Source organism: Periplaneta americana, chromosome 9, assembly GCF_040183065.1.
Source record: "Periplaneta americana isolate PAMFEO1 chromosome 9, P.americana_PAMFEO1_priV1, whole genome shotgun sequence".
NCBI lineage: Eukaryota > Metazoa > Arthropoda > Insecta > Blattodea > Blattidae > Periplaneta > Periplaneta americana.
This window is the reverse complement of record NC_091125.1, coordinates 170,335,106-170,355,423: the sequence shown is the minus strand read 5'-3', so window position 1 is coordinate 170,355,423 and position 20,318 is coordinate 170,335,106. Positions and strand designations below refer to the sequence as shown.

The following is a 20,318-nucleotide window of genomic DNA, read 5'->3' as shown; positions in this document are numbered from 1 at the left end:
ACAAATTAGATTTATTTTAAATGTTATTTTAAGTGATCGTGCTTCATTTAATTTAGGATATTCCCTGTTATTATTATTATTTTTATTATAAATTATTGTTAGTATTAATTATTAGTATTATTAATTGTATTTTTAATTAATAAGCTTATTATTGTCATTCTTGAGTGTAATTAGTTACCACTACCACTGGGTATATACCCATTGCAGTGTGAATAAATACATACATATAATAAATCCATCTCTGAAAAATGAGAATGCCATTCCAGATTTCAACAAACAAATTACACAGCAGGCATAATTCACTGCAGAAAGAAAGTGGGTTGGATTTTATATAAGAATTCAAGAATGTGATAGAGTTTTTCTTATAGCATGATCTAAATTAAAATTTTATCTGCATCATCACTTTTAAAAGCTACAAGCCAATTGTAAATAGAATACAGTAATTTTCTACATGTCAGGTTGGATTTTCTTTTACCAACTTTGTTTCGAATTTCGAGTGCTGACAAATACGACAACTGGCAGTTATTTTCTAACTGTTATATTGGCTAAAATAATTTTGGTTTGCAGCAAAGGAAACTGAAGAAATGAAAGTATAACTAGGCCTGTGAAATTTGAACGTAATTAACAATTAATTAGTAATACCGTCATTAATATTAATCCATAATTTAGTTGTGTTGCATTGTGATTCTAATTCAACACTATATTCAGATAAGTGTAATTAAATAAGATATAACTTACGGTATAGAATTATTTGGTATGAAACATACACGTGGCAAATGGACAGATTTTCATTAAGATGTCCAAGAGAGAAAACAGCATAGTAGCGACTTAAGAGTAGCCTATGTATTTTAAGTAGGATATACATTTCAAAGTGGTATTCTGTTTTCGGAATCGTACTAATCACTTCACGTGATCAAACAAAATAATTTTTAGGTTAGATCTCGTGAAACGTTAACTGTTTAGTCAAAGCAATGAATTTCATGTTAGACAATAGTAATATGCGTTACAAGAGCAGTATGTTGAAGTTTTCATGTTCGAGGAAAAGTTTGAAAAAGCAAAACGTAGTTGAGCTTTTTTAATTTCCCAGAATTGAAAGAAAACATACCACTCGTGTATCGTACATTATTTTGTGCGAAGATAGTTTATTACATACCTAAAAGAGGAATTTCTAATTAGTTGCAATGAAATCTCCATCTTGGTTTCTGTTCAATGACGGCAAATTTGCAAAACAAAAATATCTATCTTCAACATTGTTGCTGTAAAATGTTTTCTGTGTTTACTATACTCCAGCAGGCAGTGATAAACGTCTGTCTTTTTTTCCCCCAATCTATGATGAGTCTGGAATCTTGTTGATTTTTTCACGGCTTCCTTAATGTTACTCGCATCACGAATGCAGTAACTTTAGTGGAGTTGTAGAGTTTACTTAATTTTTGCAAATATTTAAAAACAATAATCAACAGTGCAATTTAGGTGAAATTGCAGTGGTAAGTTTCCAATTTATAATTATTACTATATTGAACGTCTCTAAAAATAATATGTTGAAAGCCTAAAGCAGAAAAATCAATATGTCACTTAAGCAATAAGAAGAGGGAAATTGTTGTGTGTGTGTTAGGTTGGGAATACTGAATGTGGAATTTTAGACTTTCCGCGGATTGGTTTTGTGCAGAAACCAAGCAAATACGCACGATATCGCACAAAATACATTTCAATATTAGATCATACTAATCTATTAATTACTAACATAATATGCGAGAAGTCCAGGAGGAAAATATACTCCTTCAAAGATTATTGAACTATTTACAAAACACCTTCCAACATATAGATGAGATGTGATAAGTAAGCGCACGCACACACACACAAAATAATATTATTTCAATACATGGCATTGAGACTTTACCCTCTTTGGTGATATTTGGTACTTGTCGGCAACACTGAAGAGACAGGAACTACTCTTACGTGATCCTCACTATATTTGGCAAACTTGTAATCTTTATTTAAATAAATAAAAAAAAATTAACGATGCTCGCAACTGCAGAGATATCAGCGTCGCTGGTGTTCCGGAATTTTACTTGTAATCTTACTAAGTGTAATCTGAAAATGTGCTTGAACTTAGAACTACGTGAAAATTCTTGCTGCTGTTTATGATAATGATAAATAATAATAATAATAATAATAATAATAATAATAATAATAATAATAATAATAATAATAATAAAGGTAAAGGTATCCCCGTCACATGCCATGAAGGTACTTGGGGGGCCATGAAGGTAGAGCCACATGCTCTCCATGACCTCGGCACTAGAATGAGGTGGTGTGGTCGGCACCACACTCTGACTGCCTTTTACCGCCGGGAAAGACCTGGTACTCAATTTTATAGAAGGCTGAGTGAACCTCGGAGCCGTTCTAGAAGTTTGGTAACGAGAAAATCCTTTCACCACCTGGGATTGAACCCCGGACCTTCCAGTCCGTAGCCAACTGCTCTACCAACTGAGCCACCCGGCCCACCATCACCACAATAATAATAACAATAATAATAATAATAATAATAATAATAATAATAATAATAATAAATAAAAAAAATAATCTTGTCGCTGAGATGAGCTCAATGTGGAGTGCAAAGCTCATGAAACCTATAAAGACATGGAAAAATATGGGAAGTACAAGATATTGTGCTATTTGGAACTGTTGATATCCTTCAGAAGATGTTCTGGAAGGGAACTGGACTCTCCAGAGATGTTGCTGAGGAAGACGGATATAACATGGAGTAAATATTCGATATTCAACCAACAAATCACACATATCAGGAATGATAAGGTGGGAGCATGAGCAGCAGTAGTAGTAGTAATGTAGTTTGATACAACAACGTTTGATTTTATTTACCATAAACACGCAATTTAAACAAGTATGGCAAGGTAAGATTATGTTAAATGTGTGTGCACACGCCCATTTAGATACTTTCGAAACGTAAGCACTGAACTTCCTTACATTAAATTTCGTAAATTATGTAAATGAACCCTCAGTACGAGATCACAAAATATGACACAGTGCTTGAGAATTACAGACATATCATCTGCTACTAGAAGCAGAACAGACTGCAAGTTTTAAGATATTCACCTGCTTGTAATGAACATTAATACAGTAAAGCTACAAGAGATTCGGATAACATTCGCCAATAAACTTATTTTAAGAACAGAATATCTCTGCGTAATCAAAAGCACACTTGAAGACTGTGTGTATAACATAGCTGATATAAACAAAGCAAAGCTACTGCAAAATGAATACTAGTGAGCAAACAAAGACTGTCAAGATTGTTGATGAATTCAACAGCTCTTTTACAACTAAGCTAAAACTTGCAATCTCTTCTGCTCCCAATAGTAAATCAACAAAGCTCTTGTATGTGCCTGGAGGAGGGATTCGAAAGAAAGAAAAAAGAGCAGTTACGAAGGCACAGGCTGTATTTGTGAACCGACACCAGGTGCCTGGTGGAATGTCTTACAACACACGAACATAATACAAGTATAATACATGTCACTTCTTGCCGGATTTCTTGATGCCCCCGCCAACAAGGGGTCCTTTCTGTGCAGCCTTTGCTTTAGCTTCTTGGAGAGCCTTCTCTTGCTCCTTCATTTTCTGTTTATGGGCAGCATCCTGCTCATCCAAGTCCTGCTCCTTCTTCTTGGGAGCTTTCAGTGGCTTCTTCTTGCCTCCTTCCCTTCCGGACATTGTTATGGTGCCTGTGATAAACAAAACAAGTTAGTGAGCCTTGTATTTATGTGCAATGGTTTAACCTAACATGGGGGGCTCGCTAATAGAAACTATCATAAGATCTCATGTAGAGCTTCAAGAATGTAATGCTTCTCAAACGTTTAGGGCATCCTGTTTACGAAACAATATTTTTGTGGATGCAAGTTCAAACATTTTTCGGGAGGGCTGCAAAAGGGTATCTGTTGGATACAGAGGGGAGAGCCATTAATCCTTCCCACTGAAGGCTTTAAGGAACCAACCTGGACAAATACCCAATGTCCCATCCTTACCTTCCCGTGGTGCAGCTGTTAGTAAGCATAATTTTACAAGCTGAACTAAAGGGAGGGGCTACTCATCAATTAGTACTGGTCAGCTTGATGAGTTAATGACTGAATTTGGTATAATTTTCCTCTATTCAATACCTAATTCCCTCTTTACCCTTTCCTATCCAGCCCTCTGACTGAACTCTTACTTTCTTTGACCCTGACGGCATTAGAGCATTCAAGGCCTAGGGGTTCATTTCACTTCCCTTCCTCCTCTTTCTACTTTTCTGTTCCTAGTGCTGACCTGCTATGGCACTAAAATTGTCCTCCAGTGGCTTAAGGAGGGGAAGCTGGTGATTAACAAGATCTCCCAATCCTGGGAAATGAGAATGCGGATGCTTTAGCAAAGAAGGGCAGCACTGCTACTTACAGACCTGTTACTAAATCTACGTATTACTCTGTGAAGAGATTTATTAAATCTACATACTTAGACTTCAACAAACAAAATTTGGTAACACAATCTCAAGGGAAAAAATGGAACTCTCTGCATCATAATCCACAGTTAATTCCCGATTTATCACGAAAGTCGTCTGTAGCTGCATTTAGATTGGCAACAGGCCATGATTGTTTGGCCAAACACCTGCATAAAATTGGAATATATCAGTCCCCTAACTGCCCACTGTGCAACTCAAACCAAGAAATGGATTCGGAACACCTAAAAAATCTGTGCTTCAGTGGCTGACCATGATAATATCTTTGAAAACTATTGGCGTGCAAGATGTCAAATGACTTTATTGTCAAACGCCTGGCATTAGAAAACAACAACAACAGAATTGGAATATATCAGTCCCCTAACTGCCCATTGTGCAACTCAAACCAAGAAATGGATTCGAAACACCTCAAAATCTGTGCTTCATTGGCTGACCATGATAATATCTTTGAAAAAATATTGGAGTGCAAGAGGTCAAATGACTTTATTGTCGAACGCATGGCATTAGAAAACAACATTTTTCGGAGGGGGGGGGGGAAGTCACTGTAGTAATATGTTTGGGTCCTGGAGATATAAAAAAAAAATCTGTCCTTTATTAATCTCGAAAAGTATTTCAAAATGTTATCTCCATGTATATAATTTTAATTTTTTGAGGTGACAGTTGTTCTGAAATTAATTTCTAAAAATCAGGAAAAAGGAAGCCTATTTTTCTGTGAAAAAGGTTTATAAAATGTTCAGTATTTTTGAAACTGTTAATGTTAGGTCCTCATCTAAGATTCACTTTAAAGCTCACTGAATGGGCTTTAATTTCATGCAAAATACATCTCTAATAGAAGGTCGAAATTTTTATTTTTGAAAATTTCGAAAACATTAAATTTCATTTTACTAAAATAAAAACATGTTAAGAAGACATATTTTATGAGGGCAACAGCAGAGCCACCTTCAGTTACAAGCCGAAGGATTCATATGCTTGGCAACACTGAGAGGAGATGAAAAAGAGTGATATTGGACAAAATAGTGCTTTGGTTTTGCTGTCACTGTACATTTTCGATATTAATTTAGACAAAGGTAATCGGATACGATAAAGGTTCAGAGTATTGATGTATGTAATTTATTAAGAAATTCCAAATGGTGGTTTGAGTTTCAGAACACCACATAAGTAATTTTAATATACAGTAGAACTTGGTTATAGCGACCTCGTTTTGTGCGACACCTTGCTTATAATGTCAAATACGAGGCCTGTCTAAAAAGTATCCGACCTTTAGCCAGAAAAAATAATTCAAATACCTGACCGGGTTGGGACCCTAATTCCCTTCAAAGTAGGCCTCTTGTGCTTGCACACACTTAGCCCACCGATCCTTCCACTGCTGGAGACACCTCTGGAAGTCTTCTTTTGGAATGGTGTTCAGCTCCGTCGTCGCGTTCTGCATTATCTCTTCTCTACTCTCAAAACGGGATCCTTTCAGTGGTGTCTTCAATTCTGGAAACAACCAGAAGTCGCAAGGAGCCAGGTCTGGAGAGTAGGGAGGTTGGCGAACGGTTGTAATTCCATGTTTGGCCAAGAAAGTGTGGATCAATTGGGATGAATGTGCGGGGGCGTTGTCGTGATGCAAGTGCCAGTTGTTCGCCGTCCACGTGTCTGGTCTTTTGCGCTGAACTGCATCACGGAGTCGCCGGAGAACATCGTGATAGTACTCCTTTGTCACCGTTTGTCCTTCCGGTGCGTATTCGTGATGCACAATTCCACGGACATCAAAGAAAACAGTCGGCATCACCTTGATTTTGCTTCGCACCTGCCGCGCTTTCTTCGGCCTTGGAGACTCGGGATGCTTCCATTGCGACGACTGTCTTTTTGTTTCTGGGTCGTACTCGTACACCCATGACTCATCTGCAGTTATCACGGTGTTCAGAAACCCAGGATCAGTGTTGGCGGTGTCCAGAAGGTCCTGTGCAACGTCACGACGGAGGTCTTTTTGTTCCGGGGACAACAACTTGGGCACGAATTTCGCAGCCACTCGGTTCATGTTCAAATCATCACGCAAAATTGCATGTGCAGAATCTTTACTCACTCCAACCAGTTCGGCAATCTCCCGCACGGTCAAACGACGATCTGCCATCACCAAATTTCGCACCCTCTCAACAACAGCTGCACTCAGAGCAGTTTGGGGCCTGCCACAACGCTGCTCACTCTCCGCTGATGTGCGGCCATCTTTGAATCGGTTGAACCACTCCTTAATTTGTGTTACACCCATCGCATCTTCCCCAAACACCTGCTGAATCTTACGAATTGTTTGACTTCGAGAATCACCAAGCTTTTGACAAAATTTGATGCAGTATCTTTGCTCAATTCGTTCAGTCATCTTGCGAGAAAACTAAATCCGACAAACACTTAGAACAGCACCTTACTTGGCGACCACCAGCCAGTGACTGGCACAAGCGAATGCGGTGAAAAAATTCAAGCATGCACATTACGGTTCCTCCTTCCACCGTGCACAGTGGCGCCGCCTTAGAATCACTACTTTGCGCGGGAAAATTTAAGGTCGGATACTTTTTAGACAGGCCTCGTATTCTGTGGTCCCAACTAATTCCCCATAAAACATATGCTTTTCTATCTTGCTTAATACGACAAACGTATATGCGTCTACCTCGCATATAACGTCATTTTCAACCTCAGTTTGGAATACAATTTTCTAAGAACCAAAGTATTTTAAGAACTATTTTGCTGAAATCTAGCAAATCCTTTACTGTTCCCTTCTATCATAGACCTCTGGAATGCAGGCGGATTCCCCATCCCATTGTAACCCATCGGAATTCATGGTATCTGCATGCGGTCAGTTTCGACAGGAAGTTTTCACTACGTGCACGCATTTTAACGCAGTATGGCCACTAAACAAAGTGAGTGACACTTTAGAAGCCATTAGAATTGTGAACATTTCTATGAAGCTAGGAGAAGGAACAGTGAAATTGCAACTGAAATAATGAACATAGAATTTAATTTAGAAAGTGTATATTGGGCAAGTAGGAGACAACAGAGTAAAATGACTGATTACTTCACTCCTCAGTAAATAAGTTTGGTGAGTAATGAACAAACTGTTTTAATACAGAATACTGTATTTATAATTGTGCGTGTATTTTATTTTCATGGTATGCTTAAAAGTGAATACATAAATCTAAAATAAGCCTAATTATGTTTATTATTTTTCATTTTCCACTTCACTAGACTGACAATATGAATCTCGGTTACTACGACACTCATTTATAACATAATTTTCAAGGTCCCTTGGATGTCGTTATAACCAAGTTCTACTGTAGCTACAAAGACTTTGCCATTTAAATTAATTTAAAGCATACATGTTTTTTATTGGTAGTACAGGGGTAAATAATAAATCCATACATAAAAGGTTGTTTCTTATATGAAAAATAAATAATTCAGCAACACAGTAACAACATACTTTCGAGGTATTATGAAGCTATTCCAATCAATTAACCAATTTGTAGCTACCGGTAGCAAATTAGCATTGTATTGTTGCTTTATGGTGTTTCACTGTAAAGTGAAAGGTCTAGGACAGTGGTCATTCAGCACTCGCTGAAATGGGTAACACGTAAGGAGTGTATCGGAATATGCACTGTTGTGCAGAAGGGAGAGGGAGAAAGCATACCTGCCAGCACATCTCTTATCTGCAGGTAAGAGAAGGTAGTCCAAGGGTGCAATGTGCTGATGACTGTTGGTCTAGGATATCATATACATTTTAATAATCATATGACTATCTGTCGTGCTTTTCCATAAATATTTCAGATGCCTATTAAGCCAGTATTGGTTTGAGTCTCGCCAGTCACCATAACTGTTCTCCTGAATTATTTGTTGACAAATTTTTCAAATAAAATTTTAAATAGGTAAATATAACTACAGAAAACAAGTTAATAATGTAAACTAGACAATTGTAAGATTGGTATCATTGCTATGAATAGAAATAAACAGACAATCGAAATAATTGATCCTACAATCAGATTTGAAATCTCAGCCACTCAACCATCTGAAGTGAACGAAGAGAAAAAGAATCTACGAGCCCACAATTCTGTACCTATCGGCAAAATACAACATAGAAAAAAATCACAGTTACCGGTCTCTTCTTCAGAGCGAGAGGCACCATTCCGAAAGCCTTTGTAAAGTGGAGGGAAAAATACAAGCTGACGAGAGATCTTCAAGATGCCATCATCACCACCATAATAAAATTTTCTGTAGTGATATTTCGTCAGCATCTTTATGGTGTACATTCAATTTAAATTATATTTGGTTCCATTTTTTTTCTTATGTCTTAATCAATTTTGTCTGAAACCTGTTTATATAATTTTTCATTTTAAATTTTATTGTGTCGCAGGGCAAACCCAAAATATTGGGACAGATCAATGAATTATATTATAAACAAAGGAATCTATGAACATATAACATAGTAATGGAATGAGGGTGAAAATCTGGTAAATAGTTAGGCCAAGTATAAAGGTCCACAAAAAAAGTGCACAAACATAATATGAACAAACCACACCATTATCTATTACGTATGTGCCAATCAGCCTAAATTCAGTGAATTTTAAACCCTGTAGGCCTAAATACAAAGTGAAAAGAAACATTTTGTAACTAATTACACAAAATAAACAGACCTTGAAAATGAACAGTCTCTAAACTATACATGATCCTGACATATATCAGGCATTCCGAGTCTTCAACAGAATTGAAACACTTATGGTGAGATCACAAAATAGGCATTTACAATGAACCACTACATTTAAAATTAGCTGGGTAACTTTGATATATATAGAGCAGGATAAATCCTACAACTTGGCTGGAACAGCATTTCTGCTGGACCACAAACCTCAAGTAAAACTATACAAATGTAGTAGAAAAGTTTTCCGGGCTATGAGGCCGTGGTCTGTTGGTTGTGAGACCAAACGTTTCGTTCACTGCTGCGGTGAACATCTTCAGTGGTGTCTATTGCTGGTGCGGCTGGTTCTAATGCGCGTGCCGATTACAGTCTGCGCTGGCCCCCCCCTCCCGCACTATATATACAACGATGCAGCCAGCACAGACTGTAATCGGCACGCGCAGTAGAACCAGCCGCACCAGCAATAGACACCACTGAAGATGTTCACCGCAGCAGTGAACGAAACGTTTGGTCTCACAACCAACAGACCACGGCCTCACAGCCCGGAAAACTTTTCTACTATTGACGCCGGCCGTGAAAGCCTACACTCCAATATATACAAATGTAATTTGTAAAATATTTAATATCTAGAAGAATTGTTAATCACTTTGTCATCAATAATATTAAATTTTTTTCGAAGACTACAGCCATTTTATTTCCATATGTTACCTTGTTTTTATCGCCAGTATGCATATAGTTTACAATACATAAGCAATGAATGTTTGCTAAGATCAGGGAAGGTGAAACATAGATTGCGTTATTGTTGAGCGATTCATTTTGCTCTGATTACCTGTTCATACCTATTAGCTTCTGTCAAGAGTATAAAAATACTCTCGTGTGTGTCGGTTGTAAGACAAACAGACTGGTCAGTATATCAGAAAAAAAACAGTAAAGCATCTTTAATGGCTTTAAGAAAAGTAACAAGTTGGATGTGTTCATTAAATAATTTGTTAACTCATTAACTTTAGTTTTGATATTTGCTACGAACAGAACATCACCTTCATCCTGTACACAGAGATTTTTTTTTTTTTTGGGGGGGTTTTGAATTCACTGAGTCTTTCTTACATCTTTCACATATTTTCATTTCTTGTTTGATTTCAAAGTCAACACAGTAAATGCAGACAATAGCATATGTCACATGTCTAACAAAATGCTAACATCCCACATTTCAGGAATAAACATAAGTTAGAGGAGAATTCAATGTTCTAGCACATGAGCCTTATGATGGAGTTAGAGCACAGAAGATCACAATTCAGAATATTTCAGCACTCAAAAATTAGTCCTAAATTATTAGGCATGTAACAAGAGACACATGTATAAACAGATTGTAGGTAGCCATTTTCAAAAACTTGAGCAAGGTTGCCAAATACAGTTTTACAGTTGCCGGCTATGAACTGTCAATGGCATCAATTTTGTAAAATTCTTCACTCAATTTCATTAAGATCTTATGGTGAGTAATTTGCACTTGTGCAGTACAGTATGTGGGTCCGGCATAGAAATTGGTTATCACTATTTTACACTAAACCTTGTTTTGAAATTAAGACTGTGATAATTAATCAACAAAAAAATTTGCGGATTATCCACAAATAAGACAATCTATAAAGAAAAATGAGTTGCACTATTTCTCAATGCACTGGAATGAGTCATAGGTCTTGTGTATAATTCTACCGACTGCTTGTGTGTTCTACGAAACAATCTTCTTTTATTGAAAAGCTGAAAAAAAAGTAGCCTAGTTTAATTGAAAGTGAAAATAAGAAATGTGTTTTATTTAAATTAAGTTACATGTGTCTCACAAAATTGATGGAACTATTTTCTTCCTTCCGCATCGTGAATAAACTGCACTATGGTTTCGATTAAGTGAATCGATATAGGCTATCTCAGTGATTGTAATTGTTCAAAATGAGCAGCAATGGCACAAAACTTATATAGAAATACAAGATGTAATAGGCGAAAGGGGTAAGTGGCCTTTATACATCAGAAGGCTACTATGGACCAGCGACTTAAAATACAAAGACCGTTTACCTTTAACAATTTTTTTCTTCGGAAATAGCTGCCCTATGGATTTGTTCCTAGAATTTATTGGAAGTATCTGACCACAAACGATAGCCCGTAAAAAGATAGGCAAGTTTCAAGGATTGTGGCAGTGGCTACAGCAGTGCATCGAAGAGAAAAGAATGGACATTTTAAAGAAAAAGAGTTACTTCGACATGATTTCGGGAAGAGTTATAGACTTATGCTCAGATGATCCTTAAGGTCTGACAGTGGTCCAGGGTGTATTTTTTATTTTAAAGAAATAAATTATTTAAATAGCTTACGAACTTTGCATTATATACAATAGGCCTAGGCAGTTTTGGTGTATGCATTAGAAATAATAGAACTGTAGGTTATTACTTACGTTATCGTTCAGAAATATGTTGGCTCATGTTCCTGTATGTCTCCTTCACAGTTCTCCCATTCCAAATAGCTGTCACTTTTTCTTATCAATCTTGTAAAGTTCTTAACGTGTTCTCATTGCCTCGTGAAAAGGTTTGGATAATGTCCAATATACCGGTACCTCTAATATCCATGATTGTCTGAAAATTGATGTTGAAAGTTCCGTGCTTGTCATCTGTTACGTATTAATGCGCATGAACCTTTAATGGCAAGAATGTACTTCTACGATGCCATTCCAATGCAATGAGAAATAGTGCAACTCTTTATCTTTATAAATTGTCTTATTTATGGATAATCCGCAAATTTTTTTGTTTATTTTATGAGACAATATTAGTCTTAATTTCAAAACAAGGTTTAGTGTAAAATAGTGATAACCAATTTCTACACCCGACCCCAGTATGTCTTTACATAATGTATAAACATAGTTTTCAATAATTATCAGGCAAAATCAGTTATCCGACACAGGTTTGTCCCACAGTTGCTGGATACAGAATTCTACTGCACAACATTGGACACAGAACACACTATAAAACCATCTTAACACACAGACAAGAGACACAAATAAATACAACTTAACAGGAGTTTACAAACTATCATGCAACAGTTGCAACGACTTCTACATTGGACAGACTGGAAGATCATTTCAAACACGTTAAGAAGAACATATCACAGCCATAACCAAACTACACAACAATTCAATCTATGCAGAACACATCACAAACACCAACTACAGCTACAGTAACAAACGACATGAAAATACTACACATCCAGTCAATCATAGCGCAATAATTAACAATAGACCCCTATTAGAAACAACAACCAAATTTCTTGGCTTAAAAATCGATAATGTGTTAAATTGGAAAAATCATATTAAAGAAATTACCCTCAAACTAAATTCAGCACGTTTTGCTATTAGATCTATGCAAAAGATAGTAAATATCAATACCTTAAAAACAATACACTTTGCATACTTTCACTCGGTAATGAGTTTTGGAATAATATTCTGGGGAAATTCCACAGATAGTAACAGTATATTTCCATTACAAAAAAGAGTAATTAGAATAATATAGGTGCCAAATCTAGGGAATCGTGTAGGACTATTTTTAAAAAACTACAAATAATGCCCATGGCTTGTCAGTGTATCTTTTCCTTAATAATCTTCCTCGTATGTAATCGTGAAAACTTTGTAACTAATTCAACAGTTCATAGCATAAATACAGTCAAAAAATGACTTTCATACTCATAGGCAAGTCTATCATGCTATCAAAAAGGAGTGCGTTATATGGCAGTAAAAAATTTTAATTGCCTCCCTATCGATATAAAAAATGAAACTCAAAACATAAAATTATTTAGGGCCAAATTAAAGAAGTACCTAATTTCTCACGCCTTCTATTCTGTAGGTGAATTCATGACATTCAATAACACTTCATGAAATTGGTACTAAAACTTTGTGTTGTACTAGGAGACTATACTGTAAATCTCGTCTGTATATATTTCATCTGCTAATGGCTTCATTGCCAAATGCAAGGCACTAGACAACAACATATTTCATCTAGACTGTGACTATAAATTAAGACTTTATAATAGTATTAAGTTTTTTGACTTGTTCCATAGTTTAGCTGTAAGCAATGTATGAATACCATGGAATGTTAATAAATACAATACAAAAAACCAGAAACTTGACACCCTAGACTAATATGAAATTTATAAACATACTAGAACACACCCGCAACACATTCAGACTCAATTCAATTTCAAAACACACACCCTTTTCGACACAATCATGAAAATACCCAACCACAACAGAAAACTAGAAAATAGTGCGGGATTCCCACTAGGCTTTAGACAATGAAGCACAAGACTTCGAAACTAGTCAAGCAAGATAAATAGTAAATATTAACACGGTAAAGAATAAAACCTTCAAACCAAGAAGCAGATACAAAAAACTGGGATTTCAATATGTCTGTTTTCCACAACTAAAATTGTCTATTTTGAAGGGAGGTTCATCCAATGCTGGAAAAACAAAGATTGACCTACATCTTCGATTTCTTGAGAGGAAATTTGAAACATCTTTAGTATTAATCTATAAAACATGTCTTTCTTGTATGGCACACCCCTATATGCATTATTTCTCAAGTGTAGAGTAACATTATCGAGTGAACTTTAATGGAATATAATAAATGTGCTTATATTATGACGGGTACTGTTTATTATTTATAAAAATCGTACCGACCACAACAATCATCAGCTAAGCACTCACAAGCTGTAATACAATGTAACTTAGCAGCCCGTATTTGCTATGCCAAGGGGTTCAAAAAATTTACCCCCCCCCCCACCAATTTACTTATACAAAAGTTAGACGTTTAGTAGTCAAACTGTAAAACAAAGTGAAATGTAACAACAATTTAGGTGGGGAAACAGGTGACATTTTGGTCATTTTCAACCAAAAATGTATTTTCGTTTCCTTTTGTGAAAAAATGAATCAGCAATCTCTTATTTATATGTTGTGAAAGTTTCAGCGCTTGGAAGCATAAACATTACCTCATATTTCAATGGCTACACTCTAGAATTTAAATTCCATACAAACTCTACAAGCTGTTTTCTCACACTTGCTCTCTCCTTAGTCATACCAACATAACTATGTTGCATATTTTTATAAAATTTTCGTTCTCTCCATTTAAAGAGATGAGTAAATTTAAAATTAGCCTATGTATATTAAGTTCTTTTCTAACCATATCAGATATGTCGTAAAAAAAGTCATGCATAAAACTTAAATTTTGCAAGAGATAATTTTGAAAAAATATATTTTTTTTTAATTCGATTAACCCAAAAACCATTCATCTGATCATAATGAAACTTACACGCAAGGAATACTTATAGAAAGAGGATAAGTAAAACATAAAACATTTATTTCCTACTAGACTTTTTCCTCAAAATTTTGCTGCCCTGGCCCCTGTGTATATAGGGGACTGAACCTAAGGTACTATCGTCATGCAACATGAATTATTATTATTATTATTATTATTATTATATTATGGGTAAACGAATCACGTTATTTAACGGACGAAGTGTGTACGTGACTAGCGACTAAGTACTGCTTTGTTATACGTCATAGTTGAATTACCCAACATTACTTCATGATATGAACTCAGCGGAATATCTCGCTGTCTTGAGTAGCTTCCATGAACAAAAATGTTAAGGAAGCCCTAAATAAATATTAACTACCTACATGGAATTCAATGCTAGAGTTGGAGATTCCCTGTTTATTGCACCTTGTAGAGACAAGGCAGTCATAGTTCTACACTTCGGAACTACAGGCAAACATAATTATTTGTTTAGCTTGCCACGTTAATAGTAATGTAAAATCGTCAAAAAATGCACTAGAATTCCAATATCTAGGCCGCGTAATTATTAGAAGTGAACAAAACACAACAATCACGATTTTGTTACAGTTGGCATTGCGAAATGCGTAGAAGGAATGCCAAAACCGAATTGTCGAAATAATTAAGCTTATCAAAATGCTGAAAAGCGAATGCAGAATAGATACTATATCCGTAGACTTTGAAACAACTAGTACATAAAAATGACAAAATAACCTCAAACGCCAATGTAACATGGCGACAACACATGGGCAACACTGCTACGATTGACTTATTACTTCCTAGAAAAGAAACTCAAAATAGATTTCGGTAAAATGAATGCTTCGATACACCAATGATTCCTTAAAACTGAAAACGTTTAATACTGCTTTTATCAAAACTAAAATATTACCTTTATCTCCTCAAACTACTTCCACACGTTGATGTTCTGTGCGTTCCTCCCTTGTCTCCTTCGGCCTTTTCAATTTATTACATTAAATTATCACAGATGGCACTGCAATCACGCACACCAAATTTCCGAAAAAAATGTAAAAATCACTGGAAAGAATAGAATAATTTATCAGAAATGTACTGTTTATGTACTAAATTAAATAAACACTGCATTCATCCTTTTCAATTAAACAATCATTTTGGCACTTTTCACATAATGGTATTTTGTAAAAAGAGCGCTATCAACAAAATCAGAATTTAAAAAAAAATGTTTAAGATCAATCATTTCATAAAATATGTTACTTTATCTCAGTATTTTTACTATTTTTTTTTCGTATACCAAGAAATGAGTCGATGGAGAAATCATATATAACCGTTTATTAACATAAAGCCACGAAATTGATAACTCCTTTTTTTACAAACCGCCATCGAATTATCTTCGATTTAACAATATTCCAATACGTACTTAATAATAGATTATAGGTTATGTCTTATTTAACGACGCTCGCAACCATAGACAAACTGTAGAGGTTATATCAGCGTCGCCGGATGTGCCGGAATTTTGTCCCGCAGGAGTTCATTTACAATTTTACATGCTAGTAAATCTACAGACATGAGCCTGTCGCATTTAAGCACTTAAATGCCATGGACCTGGCCCGGGATCGAACCCGCAACCTCGGGAATAGAAGGCCAGTGCTATACCAACTCGCCAACCAGGTCGACTTATTTGCTAGAGATATAAAGTCAATTTTAATATATATGAACCAGTAAAATTATAAATCTTCATTACACAACTTTTAACACTGTATCACTTCGGAATATGTATGATAAGAGTACAGTACATCAGTTATTCATAGATTTCAAAATGGCGTATGACTCGGTTAAGAGGGAAGTTTTATATATTCTTATTGAATTTGCTATTTCCAAGAAACTAGTTCGATTAATTAAAATGTGTCTTAGTGAAACTTACAGCAGAGTCCGTATAGGCCAGTTTCTATCTGATGCTTTTCCAATTCACTGCGGGCTAAAGCAGGGAAATGCACTATCACCTTTACTGTTTAACTTCGCTCTAGAATATGCCATTAGGAAAGTTCAGGATAACACAGAGGGTTTGGAATTGAACGGGATACATCAGCTTCTTGTCTATGCGGATGACGTGAATATGTTAGGAGAAAATCCACAAACGATTAGGGAAAACGCGGAAATTCTACTTGAAGCAAGTAAAGCGATAGTGTTGGAAGTAAATCCCGAAAAGACTAAGTATATGATTATGTCGCGTGACGAGAATATTGTACGAAATGGCAGGGGCGTATTTTGCGGGCTACCGGCGGTAGCCCAAGGAAATTACAAAAGAAAAAGTTTATAATATAACATAATGTAATCATTTTGTATTATTAGTTTTACCATAGTAATTGAAATTAAAGTAATTGTTAGATATATTTTGTGTAATAATAGGGTCAGCGGTAGCCCAAACCCTTTAACCAGTATACGCCCCTGCGAAATGGAAATATAAAAATTGGAGATTTATCCTCAAAGAGGTGGAAAAATTCAAATATCTTGGAGCAACAGTTAACAAATATTAATGACACTCGGGAGGAAATTAAAAGCAGAATAAATATGGGAAATACCTGTTATTATTCGGTTGAGAAGCTTTTGTCATCTAGTCTGCTGTCAAAAAATCTGATAGATAGAATTTATAAAACAGTTATATTACCGGTTGTTCTGTATGGCTGTGAAACTTGGACTCTCACTTTGAGAGAGGAACAGAGATTGAGGGTGTTTGAGAATAAGGTTCTTAGTAAAATATTTGGGGCTAAGAGGGATGAAGTTACAGGAGAATGGAGAAAGTTACACAACGCAGAGTTGCACGCATTGGATCCTTCACCTGACATAATTACGAACATTAAATCCAGACGTTTGAGATGGGCAGGCCATGTAGCACGTATGGGCGAATCCAGAAATGCATATAGAGTGTTAGTTGGGAGGCCAGAGGGGGAAAAGACCTTTGGGGAGGCCGAGACGTAGATGGGAGGATAATTAAAATGGATTTGAGGGAGGTGGGATATGATGGTAGAGACTGGATTAATCTTGCTCAGGATAGGGACGAATGGTGGGCTTATGTGAGGGCGGCAATGAACCTCCGGGTTCCTTAAAAGCCAGTAAGTAAGTAAGTAAGAACTTTCTTGTGTTAAATTTTAACGTACCTTGTTTACATGTTTCGACCTATTTTCAGTCATCTTCGGAACTGGTCGTTGTTGGTCTTGGAGCCTCTTGTTTCCTATATAGGTGCGTTCGTAGTGTAGAGTCAAAGAGTGTATGTGTTTTGAAACTGAGTTGTGTGTTGAGAATATCGTTGGGGTGTGTTTTCGTTTGTCTGTATATTTCATATTGTTCTAGTGTGTTGAGTTTCTGGCTTTTTGGTTGGATGTGCAGTATTTCCTACAGAGACGTCAACACAGATATGGTTCTCTTTGTAGAATGCGACATCGTGAAACTGTTGATATTATCGCAGTGTAAATAACGAGTGGGTTCTATTTTACAATGCAATATTGTGGAATTGTCTTGATGATATCTTATTGTAAATAAGAGCGAATTTTTCTTTTACAATGCGATATCGTGAAATTGTGTTTGTAAAAAAAGACTGGATGGGTTCTTTTTCACAGTGCGATATCGTATTGTAAGAGCAGATGGTTTTTTTTTTTCAATGCGATATCGTAAAATTGTGTACAACTTATTATTATGACAGTTTTTAGTTAATTCTTTTTACCTCTATCATGTTGTGACGTCATTTGTTAACCTTTATAAAATTAAGCGATATCTTAATGTAAAACAGTCCAGAATTTCACTGTTATTTTGCAACTTATTCCCTAGCCAGTTGGATTCGTTTATGTACAGCGAAATTGGTACAAAATAATGATCAATACTTTCGAAAGAATATTTCGTGACTTTTTTTCCCCTTAATTATATACGATTTTGTACCGGTACATACCATTTACGTTTATTCGTCATTACTTCCATTATTCCAGCCTCAGTATAAACTTTCGGAGTTAACTTGTTTCCCGTATCCTGGATACACTTTGGCAATGTCTTTTAAGAAAGTAGGCAGCATTTCGGACGGAGTATTCAAACCACATGATCGTAAATTGTGGAGATAAAGGTACTGAAATACATACATTTCATCTTTTTGCCCTGGCCTTCCCTCCTTTTTCATCGTGCTTTCCATAGATTTCCATAGCCTGTCAATTTTTTGTGTACGCAGGCTTGCTCTACGACCTTCATTTTTCACAAATTCTACTGAGTCACCAAGTCACGAATGTAACCTTCTTTCACTAAGTCCTGATATGATTTCCAACCGTCTGTATATATACTACTACCTGGCAAAATGAAATGTTTTATTATCGAAACAAGCGTATTTTTATCTCTTGAATTTACCCTTACCATAAAACACTTTCCAGATGTTCTCTCTATCCCTCCAAATAACCATACATGTACATGTACATGTACTTCGGTACGTCAAAAAAAAAATATATATATATATACATGTTGTAGTTCACTTCGTAATAGCTTGCCTTTCTTATAATTTATCACAACGAGACACTCATCGACTTCCACTATCCGTCCTGCCCACCGATAGGAGTCCTGTTGTTTGTTGTCACGACATAACAAACCTCTCTACAGAAACCGTAATAATCACAAACAGTGTTTATTGTTAAATTAGTCTCACTACTAGTCATTTCTAATGTCATTCCTTGAAGCCAACTATATATAAGAACAATATTTTGTAAAATTGAAAATTTGCATCCATCGAACCACGTGTTCTTTGTAACTGCAGTTTTCTTTTTGCACTCAATACATTGCAATTCGAAAGGGAAATTAACTTTTGAGGATCGTTTATAAGTTCTAACTCTCAAGTTTTTTTCACAATGCACACAATTCTTTGGTTCTTCTGACGGAAGTAAGTTATATTCCCTACAAAACTGAATACTTTTTTCTACAGTTGTTAGCGATGACATTATCTTCGTCAAGGTTAATGTTCCTACTGTAAATTCCGCGCTTTCCACATTATCACTTCTACCGTCCGCCATAGCAAACGTACAAATAAACAAACAATTGAATAATGAATATATATGCAGTGTTACCAAAGTATGTAGACTAAAAATCCCTAAAGAAAACCCTCCCATTTTTCCCCTAGAATCCAATAAAAACCCCTAATTTAGATTTTAACCTATATTTCTATGATCTAATTGATCTATGATTAATTTTGAGGTATTTTGCACGAAAACTGCACTACAGAGCTACTTGTCTTGTCTTGTCTTGTCTTGTCGATGGAAATAGTGATGGCGAGATGAGGCCGAGGATTTGCCGCAATTAACTGACATTCGCCTTAATGTTGGGTAAAATCTCGGAAAAAATCCAAACAGGTAATCAACCAAAGAAAGAAACGAACCCATGCCCAAGCGCAGCTCCAGATCAGTAGGTGTTCGCTTCTGATACTATGCTGGTGGCTGATTTAGCCTTTTTCAGACAATTTATAAATAAAAAGAGTAAAATTGTATAAAGTTGCAACAAAACCAGCGAAGTCAAAATTAAAAACAAGTAAAAAAAAAAGTATATGAAATACGAAGTAGATTTTAAATATGAAGGGAAACTAAATGTACAGCAATGAAATATTAACAATAAAGAAAAAAAAATTAATTATCACTAGTTCTCTCTGGAGGCTTTTTGCTTGATAATGAAAAAAATAATTGTCTTTGTGACTTGGCCAGTTTTGATACATATATTTTTCATCACTAGTTTGACAAATATTACACCTGATGTGCATAACACTTCTTCGACACTTAATAGCTACGTGTTAACAGATGGATATTGAGTTATATTT

At 35.8% G+C, this 20,318-nt stretch overlaps 1 protein-coding gene across 1 annotated transcript; it reads right to left on the bottom strand.

Moving 5' to 3' along the window:
- Positions 1-2,847: 2,847 nt before the first annotated feature.
- LOC138706730 (translation machinery-associated protein 7 homolog) lies at positions 2,848-19,381 on the bottom strand. Its single transcript, XM_069836361.1, has 3 exons — positions 18,984-19,381; positions 18,878-18,929; positions 2,848-3,734 (listed from the first exon to the last, which is right to left on the bottom strand). Exons 2-3 carry the CDS (start codon positions 18,921-18,923, stop codon positions 3,529-3,531), a joined length of 252 nt encoding a protein of 83 aa, XP_069692462.1. The 5' UTR covers positions 18,924-18,929; positions 18,984-19,381; the 3' UTR covers positions 2,848-3,528.
- Positions 19,382-20,318: the final 937 nt, after the last annotated feature.

Excerpts from the sequence above, each read along its gene's own strand:
- LOC138706730 (XM_069836361.1), bottom strand. The coding sequence starts at position 18,923 with ATGGTTATTTGGAGGGATAGAGAGAACATCTGGAAAGTGTTTTATG. Across the intron at positions 3,735-18,877 it reads CATCTGGAAAGTGTTTTATG|GCACCATAACAATGTCCGGA; the intron begins GTAAGGGTAAAT and ends TGTTTATCACAG.